Source organism: Heteronotia binoei, chromosome 1 (assembly GCF_032191835.1).
Source record: "Heteronotia binoei isolate CCM8104 ecotype False Entrance Well chromosome 1, APGP_CSIRO_Hbin_v1, whole genome shotgun sequence".
Taxonomy (NCBI): domain Eukaryota; kingdom Metazoa; phylum Chordata; class Lepidosauria; order Squamata; family Gekkonidae; genus Heteronotia; species Heteronotia binoei.
The window spans coordinates 105,366,928-105,389,712 of record NC_083223.1 but is presented as its reverse complement, the minus strand read 5'-3'; the positions used below and the strand labels follow the sequence as shown (position 1 = coordinate 105,389,712).

At 41.4% G+C, this 22,785-nt stretch overlaps 2 protein-coding genes across 2 annotated transcripts in view; one reads left to right on the top strand and one right to left on the bottom strand.

Annotated features, from left to right (window-relative positions):
- The window catches only part of NT5DC1 (5'-nucleotidase domain containing 1), a 186,531-nt gene that overhangs the window by 147,761 nt on the left and 15,985 nt on the right, over nt 1-22,785 (bottom strand). The gene's annotated exons all lie outside the window — the stretch shown is intronic.
- Nucleotides 1,593-17,521, top strand: COL10A1 (collagen type X alpha 1 chain). Its single transcript, XM_060238360.1, has 3 exons — nt 1,593-1,720; nt 2,273-2,429; nt 15,651-17,521. Exons 1-3 carry the CDS (start codon nt 1,715-1,717, stop codon nt 17,504-17,506), a joined length of 2,019 nt encoding a protein of 672 aa, XP_060094343.1. The 5' UTR covers nt 1,593-1,714; the 3' UTR covers nt 17,507-17,521.

The window sequence follows — 22,785 nt, the reverse complement described above, 5'->3', positions numbered from 1 at the left end:
GTCATCTACACTTTACCCCCAGCAAGCTGGGTACTCATTTTACTGACCTCAGAAGGATGGAAGGCTGAGTCAACCATGAGTTGGCTACCTGAACTCAGTTTCTGCCAGGATTGAATTTAGGTCATGAGCAGAGCTTGGACTGCAGTACTGCAGCTTACCTTGCTGCACCATGGGGCTCTCTATTTAAAATATATATATATAAAAAGGGCTAGATAGATGAGATCCTGAGAAATGTCTCAGGTTCTCAACCCTCTAGCCTCAATTGAAGGGGTGCCCCTGAAGATGCTTGGAGTTGTTAGGGAGCATTAGAGAGAGTAGGCAGTTCTTAAAGTATGCTGATCCCAAGCCATGCAGAACTTTAAAGGTCAATACCAGCATATTTAATTGGGGCTGGAAGAAAATTAGGAGTCAGGGTAGGTGAAATAAGACTGGAGTTATATGGCCCCTTTTACCTACTCCCACCAATAATCTGACCACAGCATTCTATACTAACTGCAGTTTTTGAACTCTTCAAAAGCAGCCCCATGCTGATCCCATTCAAGTAATTTAATCTAGATGTTATCAGAGTTTGCACTTCAGTGGCAAAAACTTTTTGCCCAGGAAAGCCGCAGCTGGCTCACCAGCTGAAACTGGTAAAAGATGTTGGGTTCAGCAGCATACCTTAATGGGGAGAATACAACCTTATCCAGACCAGGAGACAATTCACAGGTCAGCCCTTCAACCAGTAGCTCTTTCATCTTGTTCAGATTAAGCTTTAGTTTATTAGCCCACATCCATTCCAAAACTACCTCCAAGCACCAGTTCACAGTTCACACAGCCTCCCTGGGATCCACTGGAAGCATGAGACAGAGGTTAGTATAATCAATATACTGGTGACAACTCAGCCCAAATTTTCAATACAAAGGGTTTTGCCCTACCGATTTTTCTGCTCAATTTACCCATTTTCAATCCTCAGTAGAGTTTCCCATCCTGTATGGCTTTTGTTCATGTGAGAACACAATTCCCAGAACTTTCTTTCTTGGTGGTCAAAGAGACTCTTCCTCTTTCTCTTGCCAATAGAAAGGCTGGTAATATCTGACCAAAACATTAATCTATCAAAGGGACTTTTGGGGGGCAAAAACAGAATACAAGTTGAATAAATAACAAAAAAAAATATGGAAATGAGTCACTAAATATGGCACATTCCTAACTTGTACAGCAAGTCTATGTACCTCCAGAACATGTATTCTAAAATCCTTAACACTGGAAAACATTTCTCACCACTGACTTCAATAAGATTCCTTGCCAAAACAACCAAAGAGATTTAGCCCTAGCATGGATTACTCATTTCTTTGAAAAATGCTGCTAAAACACATGCTTACACTTTAAGAAATGGAAAATCATAAGTTCTGATAACAGTTAATGCTGCCTTCAGTTCTAATACAATGAAAGCAAATTCAGGAAGTGAGAGTGACATCTAAAATTGTAATAATAATTTTTAAAAACCAAACCTGACATAACATTCCTACCTTAGGAAACTTTCCACCATAATTAGCACTTCTCTGGTTTGAAGGTGGGGCTACAACACAGTGCAACTTCATGTCAGAAGGAACAAACAGTATAAATAACTCAGAATGATGCTTGAAATAACAACTTCTGCTCTGCACACCTGTGGCAGAAGGACACATGAGCCAAGACTGAAGTCTGCTCTACTGCACACTTGTAATCCTACAACATGCTGGTATGCTGCAATTCCATCTGGCTTGGCTTCCAAATGCATTTAAGTGGGACAGAGGTTTTCAGGAGCTCATTAATGGCTCTTGAGGATATTCTGGCTACAGTTACTTGCAGAAAGCTTATTTGTTGCATAGATATGGGTTTCTAATGGCTACTGCTTCTCAGTAAGGAGGACTTGAGACCTTTTGGAAAATTTTAAGAGAGCTGCTGGGAACATAACATAACAGCACAGCACAAAGGAATTAGCGATTCATTTTTTATTTCTGATAATGTTTGTAGACCATGGTCACATTCTGCTTGCAGTGAATGTTGAGCATGTACAAAATGAGACTAGATTCTAATGCCGCCAATGGTTTGTGTTCTAAAACTTTTTTAAAAAGATATTTCAAAATATGTACATAACTGAATTTGCTAAATTTGGAAGAGGGCTTTGAAACAGAAGACTATGGATGAAATTCATGTGTTTTTGTTATAGCCTTTTGAGAAGAGAAAAACCTACAAACTGACTTTTTGTAATTTTTGGAAAATAAATAATAATTTTTCCCCTTCAATACAGAGTGGATTTAGGGACATGAAGTTACAAATATCCATTCTGCTGATGCTGCTGTCTATGAATATTGTTCGTGGTGGTGATGGCTATTATCCTGAACGATACCAGAAACAATCCAGTGTGAAGGGACCACCTTTCTTACCTTTCATTGCAAAAAGCCATGGTAAGTTATGATTCCTTTTAAAACATGGTAAACTTGATAGTTTTGTATGTTAATTATGACACCATGCAAGCCAGAGATGCCTGTTACTATATAACTGTTGTCTGGAAATACTAAAGGATTAGTGCTCTGAACAGATAGTTACTAAAATTATCACTTCAGAGCTAACAGCCCACAGAAGAACAACAGCAAGGCCACAGTACAAGTAAACCTATAAGGTGACCAAGAGTTGCTGTATACACAAGGATTATTGTTTAGGAAATGTGTATAAATGAGATGCTTGAATGTTAACCATATCAAGAATCACGCAGCACCCAGAAAAATGGAATGACTGGGTTCAAATCCCACTAACCCTAAAAACTTAATGTGTGGCCTTGGGTCAATGAAAAGGAGAATTACATATATTTCCAGGAGCTCCTTGTAGGAAGTGCAGGATAAAAATGCATGAAATAAATAAAACTCTCCTCCATGAAAGCCTTCCATGAAAAATGACATGGAAAACTCTCCAGTCTCCACTTGTAAGCTAAAGGATATACCGCATGGTTTTCCTGATCCTTCAAGATCGGCTATAAACAAACCAGCTAATACTGACACAAAGCAATTACAAATCATTGTCAGATCGCCACAACCCATTTACTCAAGGGAATCTCGCTAGATTTAAATATGGAGTCAAACCACCGTGAGAAGAGCCTCGACAGTGCTTCCTCTAGTGCCTGCAGTGCCAGAAAATGCCAGGGCTAGGACAGCTCGTGTACTGAACTCAGTTTAGGCATGTAAATTGGTGATTATTTACTTCCTGACAGATGTGCTTCGTTATTTTTATTTATTTGATTTCATTTCATTTCTACTCTCCCCCACCACATCAGAACAATGCTTATTTTCCTTAAAGTGCTGCTGCCGTTTATCATTTCTGCCATTCAGCATTCTGTTTCTGATCCATGGCACTAAATGTTAATATAAAATATGTTTGATGGTTTTAAAAAAAACCACCCTTATTTAGTTGCCAGATCCAACTCAAGAAATATCTGGGGACTTTGGAGGTAGAGCCAGGAGCAAGGTTGTGACAAATATGACTGAACTCTGAAGGGAGTTCTGGCCATCACATTTAAAGGGACCACATGCCTTTTAAATGCCTTCCCTCCATTGGAAATAATGACGGATAGAGGCACCTTCTTTGGGTGGCTCACAGAATTGGACCCCCAGGTCCAATCTTTCTGAAACCTAAGGGGCGGGGGTTTGAGGAGAGGCACCAGATGCTATGCTGAAAATATGGTGCCTCTTCCTCAAAAAATAGCCATCCCCAGAGCCCCATGGATCAATTCTCCATTATACTCTATGGGGATCTATCTCCAGAGGGTATAATGGACTGCCCAGAAGACATTTCCTCCCCTCCCTCACTTTCTGATAACCCTGAAGTAGGGGAAGGGCCTCTAAACCAGGAGATCCCCTGCTCCCAACTGGTGACTGGCAACCCTACCTTATTTATACTGTTCTTTAGTGCTCATGTATTGAGCTAGGGAGAAGGAAAACCAAAATAATTTCATTGACTGAAAAAAAATTACCAATTTCTTCTCGTTAACCTGATCTCTTTTTTTTTGAGAAAGTGACTACCTTGCTGGATCAGGGGAATGATGTAGACATCGTTTATCTTTATTTCAGTAAGGCTTTTGATAAAGTTCCACATACTATCCTTGTTGACAAGTTGGTAAAATGTGGTTTGGATCCTGTTTCCGTTAGGTGGATCTGTCACTGGTTGACAGATCGCACCCAAAGAGTGCTTGTGAATGGTTCCTCATCCTCTTGGAGAGGAGTGACAAGTGAACTACCTCAAGGATCTGTCCTGGGACCTGTTTTGTTCAACATCTTTATCAATGATTTGGATGAAGGAATAGAGGAAATGCTTATTAAATTTGCAGATGATACTAAATTGGGAGGGGTTGCAAACACAGAAGAAGACAGAAACAGGATGACCTTGACAGGCTGGAAAACTGGGCTAAAATCAATAAAATGAATTTTAACAGGGATAAATGTAAAGTTCTGCATTTAGGTAGGAAAAATCCAATGCATGGTTATAGGATGGGGGAGACTTGTCTTAGCAGTATGTAGGAAAAGGATCTAGGGGTCTTAGTGGATTATACGCTGAACATGAGTCAACAGTGTGATGCGGTGGCTAAAAAGGCAAATGCAATTTTGGGCTATATCAACAGAAGTATAGTGCCCAGATCACCTGGAGTATTGTGTTCAGTTTTGGACACCACATTTTAAGAAGGATATAGAGAAGCTGGAACGGGTCCAGAAGAGGGCGACAAAGATGGTGAGGGGTCTGGAGACGTCCTATGAGGAAAGGCTGAAGGAGCTGGGGATGTTTAGCCTGGAGAGGAGGTGGCTGAGAGGTGATATGATCTCCATCTTCAGGTACTTGAAGGGCTGTCATATAGAGGATAGTGTGGAATTGTTTTCTGTGGCCCCAGAAGGTAGGACCAGAACCAATGGGTTGAAATTAAATCAGAAGAGTTTCCAGCTCAACATTAGGAAGAACTTCCTGACCGTTAGAGCGATTCCTCAGTGGAACAGTCTTCCTCAGAAGGTTTTTAAGCAGAGGCTAGATGGCCATCTGACAGCAATGAAGATCCTGTGAATTTAGGGGGAAGTGTTTGTGAGTTTCCTGCATTGTGTAGAGGGTTGGACTAGATGACCCTAGAGATCCCTTGCAACTCTATGATTCTATGATCATTAGAAGAACATTCCTAACATAAATGGTTATATTGTGTCTCTCTAAAGTTCATAGCCATTCACAAGTTAAAGATGGAGCATATCATTATTTGATATCAAAATAAATCAACATAAAAATGTAACCAAATAAGACAAGAATGATGCTGCTAGCTCATGGAGTTTTAGCCCTTTTTGTTGTTCAGCAAAGTTCACAATTGGCAGAAGACACAAATGGACTAAAACAAATAGGGGCGCCTCCTCTCTTGGTATATCATCCAGGGAAACACCTGCAAGCTTTTCTTAGCTGCTGGCTGTCCAAAGTGCTCCATCAGAATCTGCAAACTCAGCCTGACCACTTTTCATGGGGCAAGTGTAACATGTAGCTGGACTTCAAGAATGCCATTAGTTTAGTGAATGCTGTCAGTGTAGAAAGAGCATACCAAGTTTTAAATCAAATGGGTATTCTAGTCAATAAAAGTCTTATTTACTGTCATGGTAAACATGTAAAAATCATTTGTGAGACCAACATTTCAGAGACAAAACTAGGCTTAAACAATTTGGATTTCTTGAAGGGTTCAGAGTCCTCTGTTGACCTGCTTTGCAATGCTACCTGGTGTTATGTGCAGAGGGACACAGCTAATAAATATTTCATCCTCCAGCAACCAATACTTTGCTTGAAAAAATCTTTCACAGGCTTTCAAGCTTCCAGATTATTGTTTTAAAAAGCAGCTTCTTTGAGTCCTCTGTTGCTCAGCTGTTTTTCTTCTGCAGCCTAGCTGACCTTCAGTGTTACTTCTTCTTGAGTTTCCATTCTCCCATTCAACCAAGTAATGTGCATAAGTGCGGCCATTAACGTTTGGCCTAGTCTATATCTTTTACATTAGATTGTATCTGCTGATCATATCACGCACCATATTGAAAGGGGTGTGTGCGTGTGTTTTCTGGGGGGTGGCGGGGGGAGTACAGCTTGTGTGAAGGGACTATGGAAAAGAAATCAAGTATCTCTTTCCTGTGTTAGCAAGGATTTCAATCAACCCTGAGCAAAAAGGTTTTTGTTTTTTTTAAAAATTGAGCCAGCTCAGTGTTTAGGAATGCAACATATGACCTGGTAAACCCCTGGCTCAAAAGTTCCCTTCTGCCATGACATCATCAGGTGCTGCTGGGCAACTAACGTTCCCTCAGCTTAAGTCTGCCACACAAATGTCACAATATCCCTGACTTGCCTGGCAGGGCTTGTATAGTAATTAGCAAAATAATATATGATAAATACTTTGAACTTATTACTTAGGATGAATTGTCTTACTAATTACTAATTGGACACTTGAAGTGCCTAAAAAAATATGCTTACTGTCATCCCAAAAATGCACAGCACCTTCCCCAAATAAACTAATACACGGGTTAAGTGTATAATTCCATGTGCCACCTCAGAGACCAATCTGCGAATGGTCATTTTTAACATAACAGCAATTCTGAGAATGTGTCTGCATGTTTCAAAATTCAGAAATGGAAAGGTACTGGTTTGGATCCAGTGGAGGATTTCCATGGATGGAAGGGAGGCAAATTTCGACCCATTCCCTGCTTCTGTGGCAGGCTTATGTCCCCTCTCACCCCACCCGTGAGCATTTTGCAGGACATTTGGGGCTGCAGTGGGAAGGGGAAGGCTGTCATGCTTCACTGGCAGAAGTCGCTTCCATCAGCGGAAATTTCCACTGGATCCAAGCCATTCATTTCTCCCACTGGCTGCCGGCTGAAGCTTTTTAACAGTCATGTTCTATGCTGCACTTGGCAGACATAGATGTTGATATGCTTGACCCCTGATTAACCCAAGGATTCAAAACTCCACATATCTTACTGAGTTCACAGATCTGCAAGGCCAGATGTATGCAAAACAGCTTCTCATAATTTGCAGAGCAGGAAGACATGGGAGTGACTGTTTGCCTTAGCTCATAGGGAGAAATCTTAACTCATTAAAGGCCCATCTGAAGGCACATTTTCATCCCTAAAGCAAAATACAAAATCAGCAAGCACAAAAACACTCAGGTATGTCTTTCCCAACTTGAACAGGGTTGCCAGGTCCCCCCTGGCCACTGGTGGCGGACGGGGGGAGAAGCTTTTTCACATGCATCTCCTTAAGCATGGCTGTTGTGTTATTTATACATGTCACAACTCACGGTAGTGCAGCATGGTAATTCTGATATTACAAACAGGAAGGTCTCACAAGGGCGAGGAAGTCCCACAGTCCCCAAAGTGAAAGGGATAGCTATTAGGATTCAGTCCTTTCCTAAGAATTCTGAATTATCATGCTTCACATATAGTTGAATGGCTCCACCTGCTGGTTTGTGAAACACAAGGCAACCATTTAGTCTCATAAATCCCCATTTCTGCCACGATACAGGATTACTCATGTAAAGCAAAGTTTTACTTTCTTGTTTCCCCGACAGTAAAATAAATTCTTCAGGATGTGGTGAAGTACACCACAGCAAAAAATTAAAGACGATGTTTATCTCAGAGAAGAAAAGAGAAGATTATAATATTATAAATGTTTTAATCTACAATTAGAAGTACTTTTCTGTAGTTTCTAGAGATGGGCACAAAATGAAAAACAAACCACGGTTTGAGTACAAACTGGGCCAGTTTGCAGTTCATTTCAAACCAGTACGTTTGGTCTTGTCATTCCTGAACCCAAGCAAACTGCCTTTTTTTTCATGGAGGTTTGGGTGGTTTGTTTTTGCAGTTCGTGTTCCAGACAGCCTGGCACAATTCAGTCCATTCCTAGGCAATGCTGGGAATGGACTTGTGGGGAAGCTCTAGAAAATGCCCAAAGCAGTTGTCCATAGCTTGACTGGCAACTCTGGGAGCCAACCACAAAACTCCCATTCTGCTCTATGGGAGCAGATTACATTCCAGTATAATACCACTCAGCTGCTTGCACTTGGCAGCACAAAGAGAGAACAGTTAGTTGTCATGAGAGCAGACGAACTGTTTGCTGTGTGGCTGACTTAGAGGAGACTTTGAGGGACTCACAGTGGGACAATTTTTTTAACACCTCTCTGAGCTGGGAAGGTGTTCCTTGCTCTGGTTTCGGTGACTGAACCTGAAGCTAGAGCTAAGCTTTCCTGGGGGCACCTACTTTGGGGGGCTATAACTTGGACATCTCAAATCCAATCTTCATCAAATTTGGAGGGTGGATGGAGGAAAGCCTGAAGACTCCCTGTGAGTTTGTCATCTCTAACTTGCAAAGTGGCTGTTCTATCACCTCTCGATCCAAATGAACCAAACAAACCAGTTTGGGAAACAGAAACGTTTGTGTTACATTCATGGTTCATGCACTCAAATGAACAACAAACCAACATGGACAACCATTTTCCCAATTTGTGCCCATCGCCGGTAGTCACTTATTTCAGAAAAGGTAATTCTAAACTTTCTAAATTCATTATGTTATAATCTTTGCACAAAATTTGTTCCTTAAAGCATTCATGCTAAATCTAGATTTTAGATATTGTGTTTTCATGAGGAATACATGCACTCATCTCACTGTCAAAATATAACATGTAAACTAACTTGCAGGAGGAACCTGTTTCTTTTCCACTTTGCGATTGTGATGAGCTTACAAAATATTAGAAAATCACTGTCATACCACACACACACAAATTATAAACAGCCATGCATTTACAAACACACTGGTAGAACAATCCTTATCAATGCATAATAAATCCAATCTGTAAAATTATTTGAATAAAAAAATTACATCTTTTTACCATTACCATTTCTTTTTAACAGTAAAAAGTACCATTTCTTTTTAACACATAAAGCTACCTTATTCTGAATGAGACCACTGATGTCCATCAAAGTTAGTATTGTTTACCCAGACTAGCAGGGTCTCAGGCAAAGAGGTCATCACCTACACAACCCCATCTTTTTAAACTGGAGTTGCCAGTGACTGAACTTGACATGCTTCTGAGATGCTCTACCCAAGTCACAGCCTATCCACAAAGGAATTTAATTTAATTTAATTTGTGATTTATACCCTGCCCTATCCCACGAGGCGGACTCAGGGTGGCTTACAACATTAAAACATTGCAATAACAATAAGTAAAACATATCCAATTAAACACAACAAATTTAAAATATAAACATAATACATAGAGGGTCATAACTCTAACAATAATACATTTGTATACATTTAACCTGAAGAAATGAGTTAGTTAGCTCTGTAACCTACTTGTTATATTTCATCAACAGTGCATCTTTTTACCTATTCTGTGAATAGTTTTTAATCCATTTCAGAATATAGTCAAAGCCAAGTGATCACAACCAATCCCTTGTAACAAAAGCACCTCTTTTCTACAAATAAATAATGTGCTCTGGGCTGCCACCTTTTAATCTAGCAAATTATGGTCATTCCAGTTATATGCTGTTTCAGCACAGTACAAGTAACATATACGACCTCAAGGAGATTGTGCCACATGCTTTCTTTAAGTCTGTAGCTAAAAAGGACCCCAAGAAAAACAGTCAATTTCCTACAGTTTTTATTCCTAGAAAATATGTTTGCCCTTTATACAAATTTGTATTCAGTTTTCCTGAGTGGAGAGAAATTTCCCTAGCAGTCATGATGACAATGTAGATTGCATCATACTAATTCAGTCCAAAGTTGTGAATACATCACTTGTCATTTGTTGTGCCTTTGCAATGTTGTTTTCTATATAAAAACAAAGACCAAATTCCACCCATCATAACTTCTCTACTTATTATGGGCAAAGCTTCCAAAACTTTTATAGGTCTTAAAATATACGAACAGGTGTCAAGCCTCAGGCTATAGACCTCTGCCACCAAATATCTAAACCACAACTTCAAGTATACTAAAGCCAACAAGATGCTTCATTTTGCTGTAATGTTGTATTAATTAAGTCTATATTATCTAGTTGGCTAGATCCACAAATCTGTTTTATTTCTCAAGGTCAAAAAATGGAATGTTTACTTCATTTAATTCATTCCAAACTGATTTTTATGAAATACTTCATTATTATAAGACAGCTCTCAAGAAATTTGCTATGATTCTTATGTACTAAGTCACGGCAAATCTGAAGTGTTAGGTCATCATGGAGCCTAGATATTTTATTACGGCGCCTAATATTTTCAGCAATTCTCAGAAGTACAAAAGATTGGATCCACTACAAAGGCTACTTTCCTACAGAAACAAAGGCTGCACGCTGTGATAAGGAAGAGAAATGGCCAAGGGTGAAAAAACTGGTTGGATCCAACCCAAATCTTATTTAGTCTTTCTACATCCAAATGTTTTTCTGTATGACATAAAAATAAATGTGTGTAAAGTTCTTGTTGTTGCTTGTTTATATGCAAACTTAAATTCCTCCAGTTGCTTTCTGATCCTGATACAAATATTATCCTACCCATTTTGACTGGGTAATAGGCTTCCCAAACCTCCCGCCCTGGCGGGGGACCCCAGGATTAGCCCCTTTTTCCCCCGGTTTCCAAAAATCTGGAAGTGGGGTGGGGGGTATGGCGTCTGGAAGCGATTCCATTGTGAGCAGTTGCTTAAGGTGGAGAGCTCAGTTCCTCTGCACGAGAAGAGCCAAGCCGAGTCCAGGAACACCTTAAGAGACCACCAAGATTTTTAGGGTTATAAACAGCTTTCAAGATTCAAAGCCCCCTTCGTCTGATCTTCTGAAGGGAACTTTGGTTGCAGTCATGCACACAAAGGTAGGAGGGCCTCCTGGAGCAGGGCAGGGGGGGGGAGTGGTAAGTTAACTGCATACTGCCTAGCCCTTGTAGGATTGCCGCCCCCCCCCCCCGCGCTTTCTGGCTCCTCTCTTTCACTTTCCAATCCCGGCGCTTACACAGAGAACCTGCTGGGATCAATTTGCAGCCGTTTTGCATTCCACAGGCTTCCGTCATCCCACTTCTTCATAATCTTCTTCTTTTTGCACATTTACTTGGAAGCAAATCCCAGTGTTTCAGCTGAGCTTACTCCCTACTAGGCGCAACAAAGATCGCAGTGCCTCTGTTTCCTGCTGAAGAGAGCTGCCCCAACCTTGTGCACGCTGATTTGGGAGCGCTCTTTGAAGTAGGCATGCTGAATTAAGGCTGCTGTTCTAAGCAGTGTTACTGGGTGAACTTGCCTTCTGAGCTTAGGGTTGCCAATCCCCAGGTAGGGACAGGGGATCCCCTGATTTGGAGGCCCTTCCCCCGCTTCAGGGTCATCAGAAAGCAGAACGGGGGGGGGGGAATGTCTGCTGGCCACTCCATTATTCCCTATGAAGATCAATTCCCATAGAATAATGGATAATTGATCTGTGGGTATCAGGGCTCTGGGGGGCTGTTTTTTGAGATAGAGGCACCAAATTTGTATCATAGCATCCAGTGCCTCTTCCCAAAATACCCTCCAAGTGATTGGACCAGGGGGTCCAATTCTACGACCCCGAAAGAAGGTGCCCCTATCTTTCATTATTTCCAAAGGAGGGAAGGCATTTAAAAGGTGTGCAGTTCCTTTAAATATGATGGCAAGAACTTCCTTTGGAGTTCAAATATGCTTATCACGCCCTTGCTACTGGCTCCACCCCCAAAGTCCCCAGATATTTCTTGAATTGGACTTGGCAACCCTACTGGGTAATGTACCTACTTACATTCCATATGTTCGTGATAGGACTTCAAAGCAGCCTTTTTAATAGAGACTGCAAGAATTCTCACTTTCAACTCAGTTGCAAGTCTAAAATATGTTCTAAACATGAGACTCTTGGATACTATGAGATATGTGGATACATTACCAGATGGTTGTTATAGTCATCCAAAACTGTTTAGCTTAATATCTATTGCACCACTGAGGAAGGAAGTCCAACAAATGCAGAAATGCATTTGTTGTTTTATTATATTCTTGACCAACTGCAATTATTTATGAAGTGTGAGATCTAATGTTATTTTATTGTAATTTATGGATAATTATAACTCATTTTAAGTTTTTTTAAATTGTATGTATTTTAAGGTCTGCTTACTTAACTCTTACTTAACTCTTTTCGGCTATTTAATTGCTTCTTTATAGACAAACTTAACTTTACACCATTCAGGGGTGGTGGATGAATTCATTTTGTTTCTGTGTTTCCTATACCAACTTAAGCATTCAATAAAGTGAGTTTTTAAATTAAAAAATTGGGGAGATATTAAACTAGGATTCAAAATTAACTTTTTGTTGTGGACATGACAAGCAAAGTTAGCACTACATACTGCAGTGCTTTTGTCACAGCTTTAATACAATTACAAGAAAAAAATGAAGTCAGTCAGTTAGGTTTTGTGGTATAAATGTGATCATTAAAATATAGAATTGTCCAACTCAAGAAATATCTGGAGACTTTGGGGGTGGAGCCAGGAGCAAGGTTGTGACAAGCACAACTGAATTCCAAAGGCAGTTCTGGCTATTGCATTTAAAGGGACCGTGCCATTTCAAAGCCTTCCCCTCCATTTGAAAATAATGAAAGATATGGGCACCTTCTTTGGGGGCTCATAGAACTAGACGCAATGGTCCAGTCTTTTTGAAACTTTGGATTTTTTTTTTTTTAGGGAAGCACCAGATGCTGAAAATTTGGTGCCTCTGCCTCAAAAAACAGCCCCCCATGCCCCATATACCCACAGATTGATTCTCCATTATATCATATGGGAACCAGTCTCCATAGGGTATAATGGAGTGCCCAGTAGACATTTCCCTCCCCCCTCTTTTTGATAACCCTGAAGTGGGAAAAAGGCTTCTAAACAGGGGGATCCGCAATTGCGGATTGGCAACCCTATTAAAATATGACCCCCTGAAAGCTGAAAAATGAACCTAGAACCTACGTTTATAGGCTGGCTTGTACAGCCCAAGGAAACTTGTATAAAATATGCTAGCCCATTCAACATTTTTTTCTGGTTTTTGCCATCAAATCCCAGCTGACTTATGGCAACTCCCCTATGGGGCTTTCAAGGCAAGAGATGTTCAAAGGTGTTTTGCTACTGCCTGCCTCTGCATCATGAGCCTCATATTCCTCGGAGGTCTCCCATCTAAACACTCACCAGAGCTGACTCTGCTTAGCCTCTGAGATCTAATGAGACTGGGCTAGCCTGAACTATCCAGGTCAGGGCTAACAACCTCCAACAGGAAAGCTACAGTGGAAGTTATATTTTTTTGTTGCATCAAAAAGCACCTCCCAGTCTAATGGTTTTTTCCAAAAGGACTTGAAAGTATTTGCTAGTGATGCATTTGCCCTCAGTTTGTATTGGCTCCATTTCCTCTGAGCTACATCTCTCTGAGGTACATCTAATACCCAGTTTAGTGTAGTGGTTAAGTGTATGGACTCTAACTTGGAAGAACCGGGTTTGATTTCCCACTCCTCCATATGCACCTGTGTGACCTTGAGTCAGTCATAGTTCTTGAAAGTGATACAATAACACAGGCACTGGTGTATTAACAATGGCAAAATTCAAAACTGCACCAGTTGAATTATTACTCTCACACATGAAGTGTGTAAATAAGTGCTTAGTGCAATATAAAACAATACATGCAGCAAAACATTAGAACGCACACCCTCTCGTCGCTCCCCCAGTCCATTTTCCCTATCAAGGTCTAGGAGGTGTCGCCTTCTGCTGCTTTTTGCAGTCCGGACCTCGGGTGGAGTTGAGGGTGTCATTCTGTGAAACTTCTAGAGTGAACAAAGACCGTATTTCCTGGATTATTTAGTTTCGTAGAAGTAACCCTTCGTCAGTCTTCTCTCAATGCTGCTTTTACTGAAGCCACAGTACGCTGACTTCATTCATGGATCAACGCATGTATTCACAAATCTCTGCTACCAGCTCTGCTACTGGCTTGTGAAAGCATGTGTTGATCCATAAATGAATTCAGTGTACTGTGGCTTCAGTAAAAGCAGCATTGAGAGAAGACTGACAAAAGGTTACTCCTACGAAACCGTAAATAATCCAGGAAATACGGTCTTTGTTCTCTCTAGGAGAAGTTGCACAGAACGATGCCCCCAACTCCACCTGCATGTATTGTTTTATATTGCACTAAACGCTTATTTACACACTTTATGTGTGAGGGTAATAATTCAACTGGTGCAGTTTTGAATTTTGCCACAGTCCTTGAAAGAGCTGCCCTTTCAAGAGCAGTTCTTGAAAAAGTTCTCTCAGCCCCACCTACCTCACAGGGTGTCTGTTGTGGGGAGAGGAGGGGAAAGGAGATTGTAAGCAACTCTGAGACTCCAAACAGGGTATAAATCCAATCTCTTCTCTCTTCTTTTTCTTCTTGGTTACATAGTATATCCATGATTTTCTGTTAAATTGCCTAAACTGGCTCAGACTGACCTCAGTTACATTGTGTACAGGTAACTAGGTAATAAAATCATCCCATTTATCACTCAGGTGACTATTCCCAGAAGAAAAAGACCAAGTACTTAGGTGGGGTTTTTTTTTATGGCACTGAAGTAGTAAAAGAAACAATGGCAGCAAACAGGATTGAAAAAAATGCAGCCAAGCAGGCAATTTTGATTCACTGTTTGTTAGTCTAGTAGCATGTGACTCCTATTAACACTGCTGCGTAAAGTGAAATGTCTGGTATGAAGAGCTCATGCTGGAGCTTACTCCCACCCAGTCCACATTAGTCCAGATTCCCAATAGTTGATGCAGTAATCATAAACAGAAAGTGATCATGGGCTTCTCCTTGATAGTCCAGGGCTTCTCATACCAGACAATGCATGAAGGAGCAGTTTTGGGGATTAGGGGCTTTCAGAAAATTATTCCTCCCTTCCAAAACACTGCAGAATAAAAGAAGCAGCAGAAGGTAGAGTGATTCAAGAAAGAAATATTGCACTTGTTCTTCAAAAAGGTTCCTATTCCACACAATTGGGCTGTCAATTTTTCCATTATTTATGCATTGTTTATATTATAACCTTCTTTGAAAGAACTCAGAGATATATTAACAGATGTTCTCCTTTTATTAGCAATTACCCTGCAATCCTAAACAGGAAAACAGAAGTAGCCCAAGATCACTATGTGAAGTTCACAGCTAAGCAGGGGTTTAAAACTATCCAATCAAAATCCACTTTCTGTCATTCCACACACAGAAAAAAACATAATGCAAAGAATGTTAACACTCACACTATCACAGCATTTAAAGATGCTATTCAGGGTGATTTTTTGGAAGTGGGAAAATTTTGGCAAGTTTTCTTTCAGATAAGAATGAAGTTGAAGTAATACTATCTGTCCAGGTTTCCTACTTTTTTGATAATGTTTGAATTATTATGGACTTAACTTTGAAACTTACTTCCTAAGTAGGTCTGGATTAAACAAACACATTAAAATGTTATTTATGAAGATTGGCAGCCATGCATCTAACTGAATTATATCCTATTATGTGGCACAAACCTTTGGGGGAGCATAAATAGAAATACTGACAGCTATTCTAGAAATTTATAAAATACTGACAGTTGTTCAACTTGAAATTCCTTAACCATCCTAATTATTTTAATTGTGTTTTAGTTTTGCAGGCTAGGGGAGAGCAAGGCCCGCCTGGCCCACCAGGCCCAAGAGGGCCAACAGGACCTACAGGGAGTCCAGGGAAACCAGGGTATGGCAGCCAAGGACCTCCAGGACCACAAGGTCCCCCAGGGCCACCAGGACATTCTGCTGTTGGAAAGACAGGCCTGCCAGGTTTGCCAGGAAAACCAGGCGACAGAGGACTACCAGGTGAAAAAGGAGATATGGGACCTGCTGGTCTTCCAGGGCCAAGAGGGCTACCAGGAACCCCTGGAATTCCTGGTCCAGCAGGGATTTCTGTTGCCGGCAAACAAGGACTCCCAGGGCCACAAGGGCCCAGAGGTATCCCTGGAGAAAAAGGTGAGCCAGGCATACCTGGCATAAATGGACAGAAGGGAGAAAATGGATATGGAACTCCTGGTCGCCCAGGAGAAAGAGGGCTGCCAGGGGCACAGGGGCCTCCAGGACCACCTGGACTTGCAGGGGTAGGGAGGCCTGGGGATAGGGGATATCCAGGACAGCCAGGTATTAAAGGTGACCGGGGTTTACCAGGCACACCAGGATCACCTGGCAACCCAGGTTCCCAAGGCTCTTCTGGGCCACCTGGTGAGCCAGGAATAGGAAAACCTGGTCCAACTGGGCCACCAGGATTACCAGGAATTCCTGGAGCAAAAGGACTTCCAGGCCCTTCAGGCTTGACTGGACATCCTGGTCTGCCAGGATTTGGAAGACCTGGGCTACCAGGAATGAAGGGACAAAGAGGTCCCGAAGGCCTAAATGGTGTACCAGGAGCAAAAGGAGAACAAGGTCCAGTTGGTGCTCCAGGGGAACCAGGGGCACTTGGTTCTCCTGGTCCAATGGGCCCTCAAGGGCTGAGAGGTGCAGCTGGTGAAAATGGCTTTCCTGGGGCCAAAGGTGAAAGAGGTCCTGCAGGACCAGCAGGTTTTCCAGGAATTAAAGGGGACAGGGGTTTACCAGGATTAGAGGGCAAATCAGGATATCCAGGAGAGCCAGGACTTCCTGGCCCAAAAGGACACCCAGGTTTGTCTGGTTCTAAAGGGGATACTGGTCGTGCTGGGTCTCCTGGCCTACCTGGCCCAATGGGGCCACCAGGACCGAAGGGAACTGCAGGATTTAATGGTGAGTCAGGCCCAAGAGGCCCACCTGGAATACCTGGTACAAGAGGCCCAGTTGGACCTCCAGGTATCCCAGGATTCCCTGGCAGTAAAGGAGATCAAGGGGCACCAGGATTACCTGGTCCAGCTGGTATCACAACAAAGGGCTTAGATGGACCTATAGGGCCTCCTGGATTGCCAGGTCCAAAAGGCAACAATGGAGAGCCTGGACTGCCAGGTCCTCCAGGTCCACCTGGTCCTCCTGGACAGCCAGTATTTCCAGATGGCCAGGCACTAGCAGGTGTACCAGTTATCAAAGCTGGAGCAAGTCAAGGTATTACTGGAATGCCTGTTTCAGCTTTCACTGCCATTCTTTCCAAAGCATATCCCACATCAGCTGTTCCTATCAGATTTGATAAAATTTTGTACAACAGACAACAGCACTATGACCCCAGGACAGGGATCTTCACATGTAGGATACCAGGACTTTACTACTTTGCTTACCATGTGCATGTGAAAGGAACACATGTTTGGGTTGGCCTGTACAAAAATGGCTCACCTATCATGTACACCTTTGATGAATATAAGAAAGGGTACCTTGATCAGGCTTCTGGTAGTGCTGTTGTTGATCTCATGGAAAATGATCAAGTCTGGTTGCAACTACCCAATAATGAATCAAATGGCTTATACTCCTCAGAATATGTCCATTCCTCTTTTTCAGGTTTCTTATTTGCTCAAATTTAACACCATCCCTCAAAAGAAGATTAGTGAATCTTAGTGTGTATATTTTTATTTCTAGATGTCCAGCAGACTAGCTAAAGAAAGTCTACAGACAAAATTAAATTTCTGTTGCAAATGTTGTGTGTTGTGCAGTTCTAAAGGGTTATATAATTATTTACAAAATATTATCATACATTAATACTACACACAAAAATGTATTTAATTAAGAAGTTAATGCACGTGGCCCAAAACTGAAATATGGTAATAATAAGGTTTTAGGAAAGACCAGATGTTTCCCTTGTGTAAACATAATCATTCATAAAAGTGTACATGTACAATGTTCCTCTCTTCACAAATAAGTATTTCCAAATTCCTTATGTCTAATGCTTCCAGCTTTAACCAACTTACTCCTAATTTATCTAATAACAATATTGTACCTTTCCAAACTTACAGTACAGTACCAAGCAAAGTTCCACTTCTAAGTCCATTAAATACAAGAGACAGCAAAAAGTGGAATTTTGCTTAGGACTGCACTGTTAGTAGTTTTAGGACTGTAGTCTAACACAGATCACTTGTTTTGTTTCCAAAGTAAATTTAAAAACTTTTTTCATAATTTAAAACAGGTTTAAAATTCATTCCATGATAGTAAGACCAACACCCTAACTACCTAAGTTCTATCTTTTGAAATCAATGGCCCTAACTTCCATAGTGGAGCATTTTAGATTGCACTGTAAGTGGCAAGCTCATTTATGATGTTTTTCATAGGATGACTACAATGATCACTGACTGACTGCACTGTGAGACTGCCATAATCAATCAATAGGAATAATTATCTTACTGTACCAAGTAATGAGCTAATAAAGCTTTAACATTGATATAATAAAATTAAATGTATGGTGCTACAGATTAACTGGAATGTTCTGAAAAAATAGCTTAGCTTTTGTCACCAGCGGACTTCTCTATTAAAAGAAAAGTATCCCTAGTACTTTAAAAAGACTCTTCTGGCTTATACATTAGAACAAAATTGCTAACCTCATCATTTCTTGGAGACTAGTGAATCTTCTATCATAACCAATATCTTTATTAAGAATCTGAACAAAGAATCTTGGTTTTTGTCTTAACTTTACTGACCAAATGGACAAAATAATTCTACACATCTGCAGTGAATTATTTGCTTTTAACACCAGCATACTATAAACGTTGTGGGAGTGCAGTGGCATGACCCATCATAAGCACAGGTCACCTAAAATGGGTGGCCAACGGTAGCTCTCCAGATGTTTTTTGCCTGCAGCTCCCATCAGCCCCAGCCATTGGCTATGCTGGCTGGGGCTGATGGGAGTTGTAGGCAAAAAACATCTGGAGAGCTACCGTTGGCCACCCCTGACCTAAAAGATCAACTTGCTGGCCCCAATGCAGCTCTCATGCATGCAACAGCTACTGGTCCTGGTGAGACTGTAAATTTTCACCTGGCTCTCACAAAGTACATCCAGTCAGTTCAGTGGAATTCAGATGAGTATCAACTGGAGAATGCACTGAACTGCACATGCAGAAGCTTGTATCTCTATTCCTAGATAATACTGGGCGATCACTTTCACCAAATCTATAAAGGCATTCAATATATTACATGTTTAAGGAGTACAATACTTAAGTCTCATACGAACACAGCTGCTGAAAAATATTTTATACATCATCCTAAATGGAGGATTAAGATGCATCCACTAAGTAAGCTTGACTTATTTTGTACTATTTAAGTTCACTAGTTTTATCTTATGGTGCTTTCACAATTGTTCACTTGTATCAAAATGAGACAGCTTCTAAGAGGGAAAGAATCACACTGATATTTTATCTTTTTTTTAAAAAAAAATCTGAGATGTCAACATTGTATATGATCTGTATTATGTTCATTTGAGACCAGCTTTTTAAACTTCATTCCAAATATTTTTAGCTGTGTTTTCCAAGTTCATATGAAATAAAAAGTGAAACCTCTCTTGCAGTCAGTCTACTATTATTTAGTCCTTTTAAATGGCAAATGAAGTTCAATGCGGGCAAGTGCAAAATAATGCAGATTGGAGCCAAAAATCCTAACTATAAATACATGTTGACGAGGACCAAACTTGTGTAGACCAACAAGGAGAGAAATCTTGGAGTCATGATAGACAACTAAAAACTCACTGAAAATGTCAACTCAGTGTGCGGCGGCAACAAAAAAGGCAAATGATATGCTGGAATTGAAAACAAATCAGCCAATATCACAATGCTCCTTTATAAAATGATGGTGCAGCCTCAATTGGAATCCTATGTACAACTCTGGTCACTGCAACACAAAAAAGATATTATAGCACTGGAAAAGTGCATAAAAGAGTAAGTAACTAGAATGATTAAGGGGATGAGACACTTTCCATATGAAGAAAGGATAAAGAGGTTAGGGCTCTAACTTGGGAGAAATGATGACTGAGGGGTAACGTGATAGAGGTTTAACAAAATTATACATGGGATAGAGACGGTAGAAAAAGAAGTACGTTTTCTCCCTTTCTCAATACAAGAACTCGTAGGCATTCAATGAAATCACTTAGAACAGCTAAAAGGAAATACTTCTTCACGCAAAAAGTAATTAACATGTGGAATTCATTGCCACAGGTAGTGGTGGTGGCTATAAGAAGAGACAGCTTCAAGAGGGGATTGGATAAACATATGGAGCAGAGGTCAATCAGTAGCTATTAGCCACAAGGTATTATTATTATTTGATTTATATCCCGCCCTGCCCACTGAAGCAGGCTCAGGGCGGCTCACAAGAAATAAAATTACAGTAAAACAATCATGATACAATTAAAATATACAACATTCAGCACTCAATAAATTACAATTAAAACAGTTTGGGGCTAATGTTGTTAATGTCTGATGGTATTCAGTGCTCTAGGTATCCTTTAGTCAAAAGCTAGCCAGAATAGGGCTGTCTTACATGCCTTGTAGAACTGGGAGAGGTCCTGCAAGGCTCTAATCCAGGGGTCCTCAAACTTTTTAAATAGGGGGCCAGTTCACTGTCCCTCAGACTGTTGGAGGGACGGACTGCCGTTACTGTACAAGACCGCGGGCTGTCAGCTCTGTCTTCTATATCTCTCTCCCTTCCCCACACCACACACCCCGGCCTGGGAACTCACCTCACCTCGGTATCACCTCACACTCTGTCTCCGCCGTCTCAGCCCAGTGCCGGAAGTGTGCGTTGCTAACGCGAGTTTAGGTCGAACGTCACTTCCGGTCTGATTTTGCCATAACTCGGCGGGCCGCATAAACGTCCTCAGCGGGCCGCATCTGGCCCGCGGGCCGTAGTTTGAGGACCCCTGTTCTAATCTCTTCTGGCAGTTAATTCCACCAGTAGGGGGCCACAATCGAGAAGGCTCTCTCCCTGGTAGATTTTAGTCTTGCCTCCCTCAGCCTGGGGATCGATACAGGTTTTGTGATCCAGATCTAAGTACTCTCTGGGGAACATGTGGGGAGAGAGGGTCCCTAAGGTAAGCAGGTCCTTGGCCACATAGGGCTTTGTAGGTAATAACCAGCACCTTAAAGCGAATCCAGTACACTATTGGCAGCCAGTGCAGTTCCTGCAGCCCCGGCTGTATGTGCTCCCACATAGAGAGCCCCAATAGCAGCCTGGCCGCCGCATTCTGCACCAGCTGTAGTTACCGGATTCACGATAGGGGCAGCCCCATGTAGAGGGCATTACAGTAGTCCAGCCTCGAGGTGACCATTGCGTGGATCACCATTGCCAGGTCAACGCGCTCGAGGAAAGGAACCAACTGCCTTACCTGCCTAAGATGAAAAAAAAAAGGTGGATCCAGCAGTGGCTGCTATCTGGGCCTCCATTGACAGAGAAGGTTCCAGTAGCACTCCCGAGCTCTTGACCCTGAACGCCATTGTAAGAGGCGCACCATTAAAAGCTGGTAATGGAATTTCCCTACTCGGACCACCACAACTCAGGCAAAGGACCTCTGTTTTCGACAGATTCAGCTTCAGTCAACTCAACTGGAGCCACCCAGACACAGCTTGCAACTCCAGGTCCAGATTTTCTGGGATGCAGTCCGACTGGTTGTCCATCAGTAGATAGAGTTGGGTGTCATCAGCATACTGACGGCAACCCAGCCCATATCTCCGGGCAATCTGGGCAAAGGGGCGCATATAGATGTTAAACAACATTGATGGAACACTATTTCAGGGGCAGTGATGCTTTGTATTCTTGATGCTTGGAGGCAACAGTGGGAGGGCTTCTGGAGTTCTAGCCCTACTGGTAAATCTCCTGATGGCAGTTTTTGACCACTGTGTGACAGAATGTTGGACTGGATGGGCCATTGGCTTGATCCAACATGGCTTCTCTTATGTTGTTCATCTTCCTAAAACTTATTTCTTGGACCTTTTAAGAATTTTTTTCCTTAGCTATATTACTGTAACCTCCCCATAGGACTAAATGGATAAAGTCTTGTTATACATCTTAAGAAATTATTTCATTCAGAATTGTCTCTGTTAGAAGAATGACAAACTATGTCCTTCATCTATACATTACAAAACTACATTAAAAGGAAAGCGAAAACAACACCTCCAGGTTTTCTCAACGAAATAAGTTTGCAACAAAGGGAAATCTTAAAATCAATCAGTGTCACTTCCCCAGCACCTAACAAACTTTAACTCCATCAACTCGATCTAATCAACTATAAAAGAAGACACATGTCTTCAGGCACAAAACTGTGTGCAGATCTCCATGACAGTACAGATGTAGTTCCACATCTCCAATATAGAAAGCACCAGTAACAAACTCTAAAAAGTTTGGGGGTGTCCCCTCTTGTCTGCCCTAGTCAACAGTTTTGGGATGGGCTACATATCATGGATTCCATGGGTATCCTCATGTATCATGGATTCCATGAGTATCCTTATGTAGCAACTAAGCCCTCTCACCCTTTCAGATGAGCATGATTTCAGCTAAAGGTGCCAGGTCTGCCACAATTCTTAGTTCCCTTTCATATGGGCTTTTTAATCTGCTTTGACTTCTGAAGGTAAACAGATTTTTTAAAGGTCTCACACACCTTAAGGATATACTGCAACAAGAAAAAGCATCAGAACAACACAGGTTTTGGAAAACCCAGATTAAATGTTCATTAACTGTGGGAAGGTAGTATTTTATCCTTAAGGTTTGTGAAACTATAAATAATAATAATAATAATATTTTATTTTATTTATATCCCGCCCTCCCCGCCGCAGCAGGCTCAGGACGGCTTCCAAAATATGGCATAAATACAAGGTTTAATAATAAAACA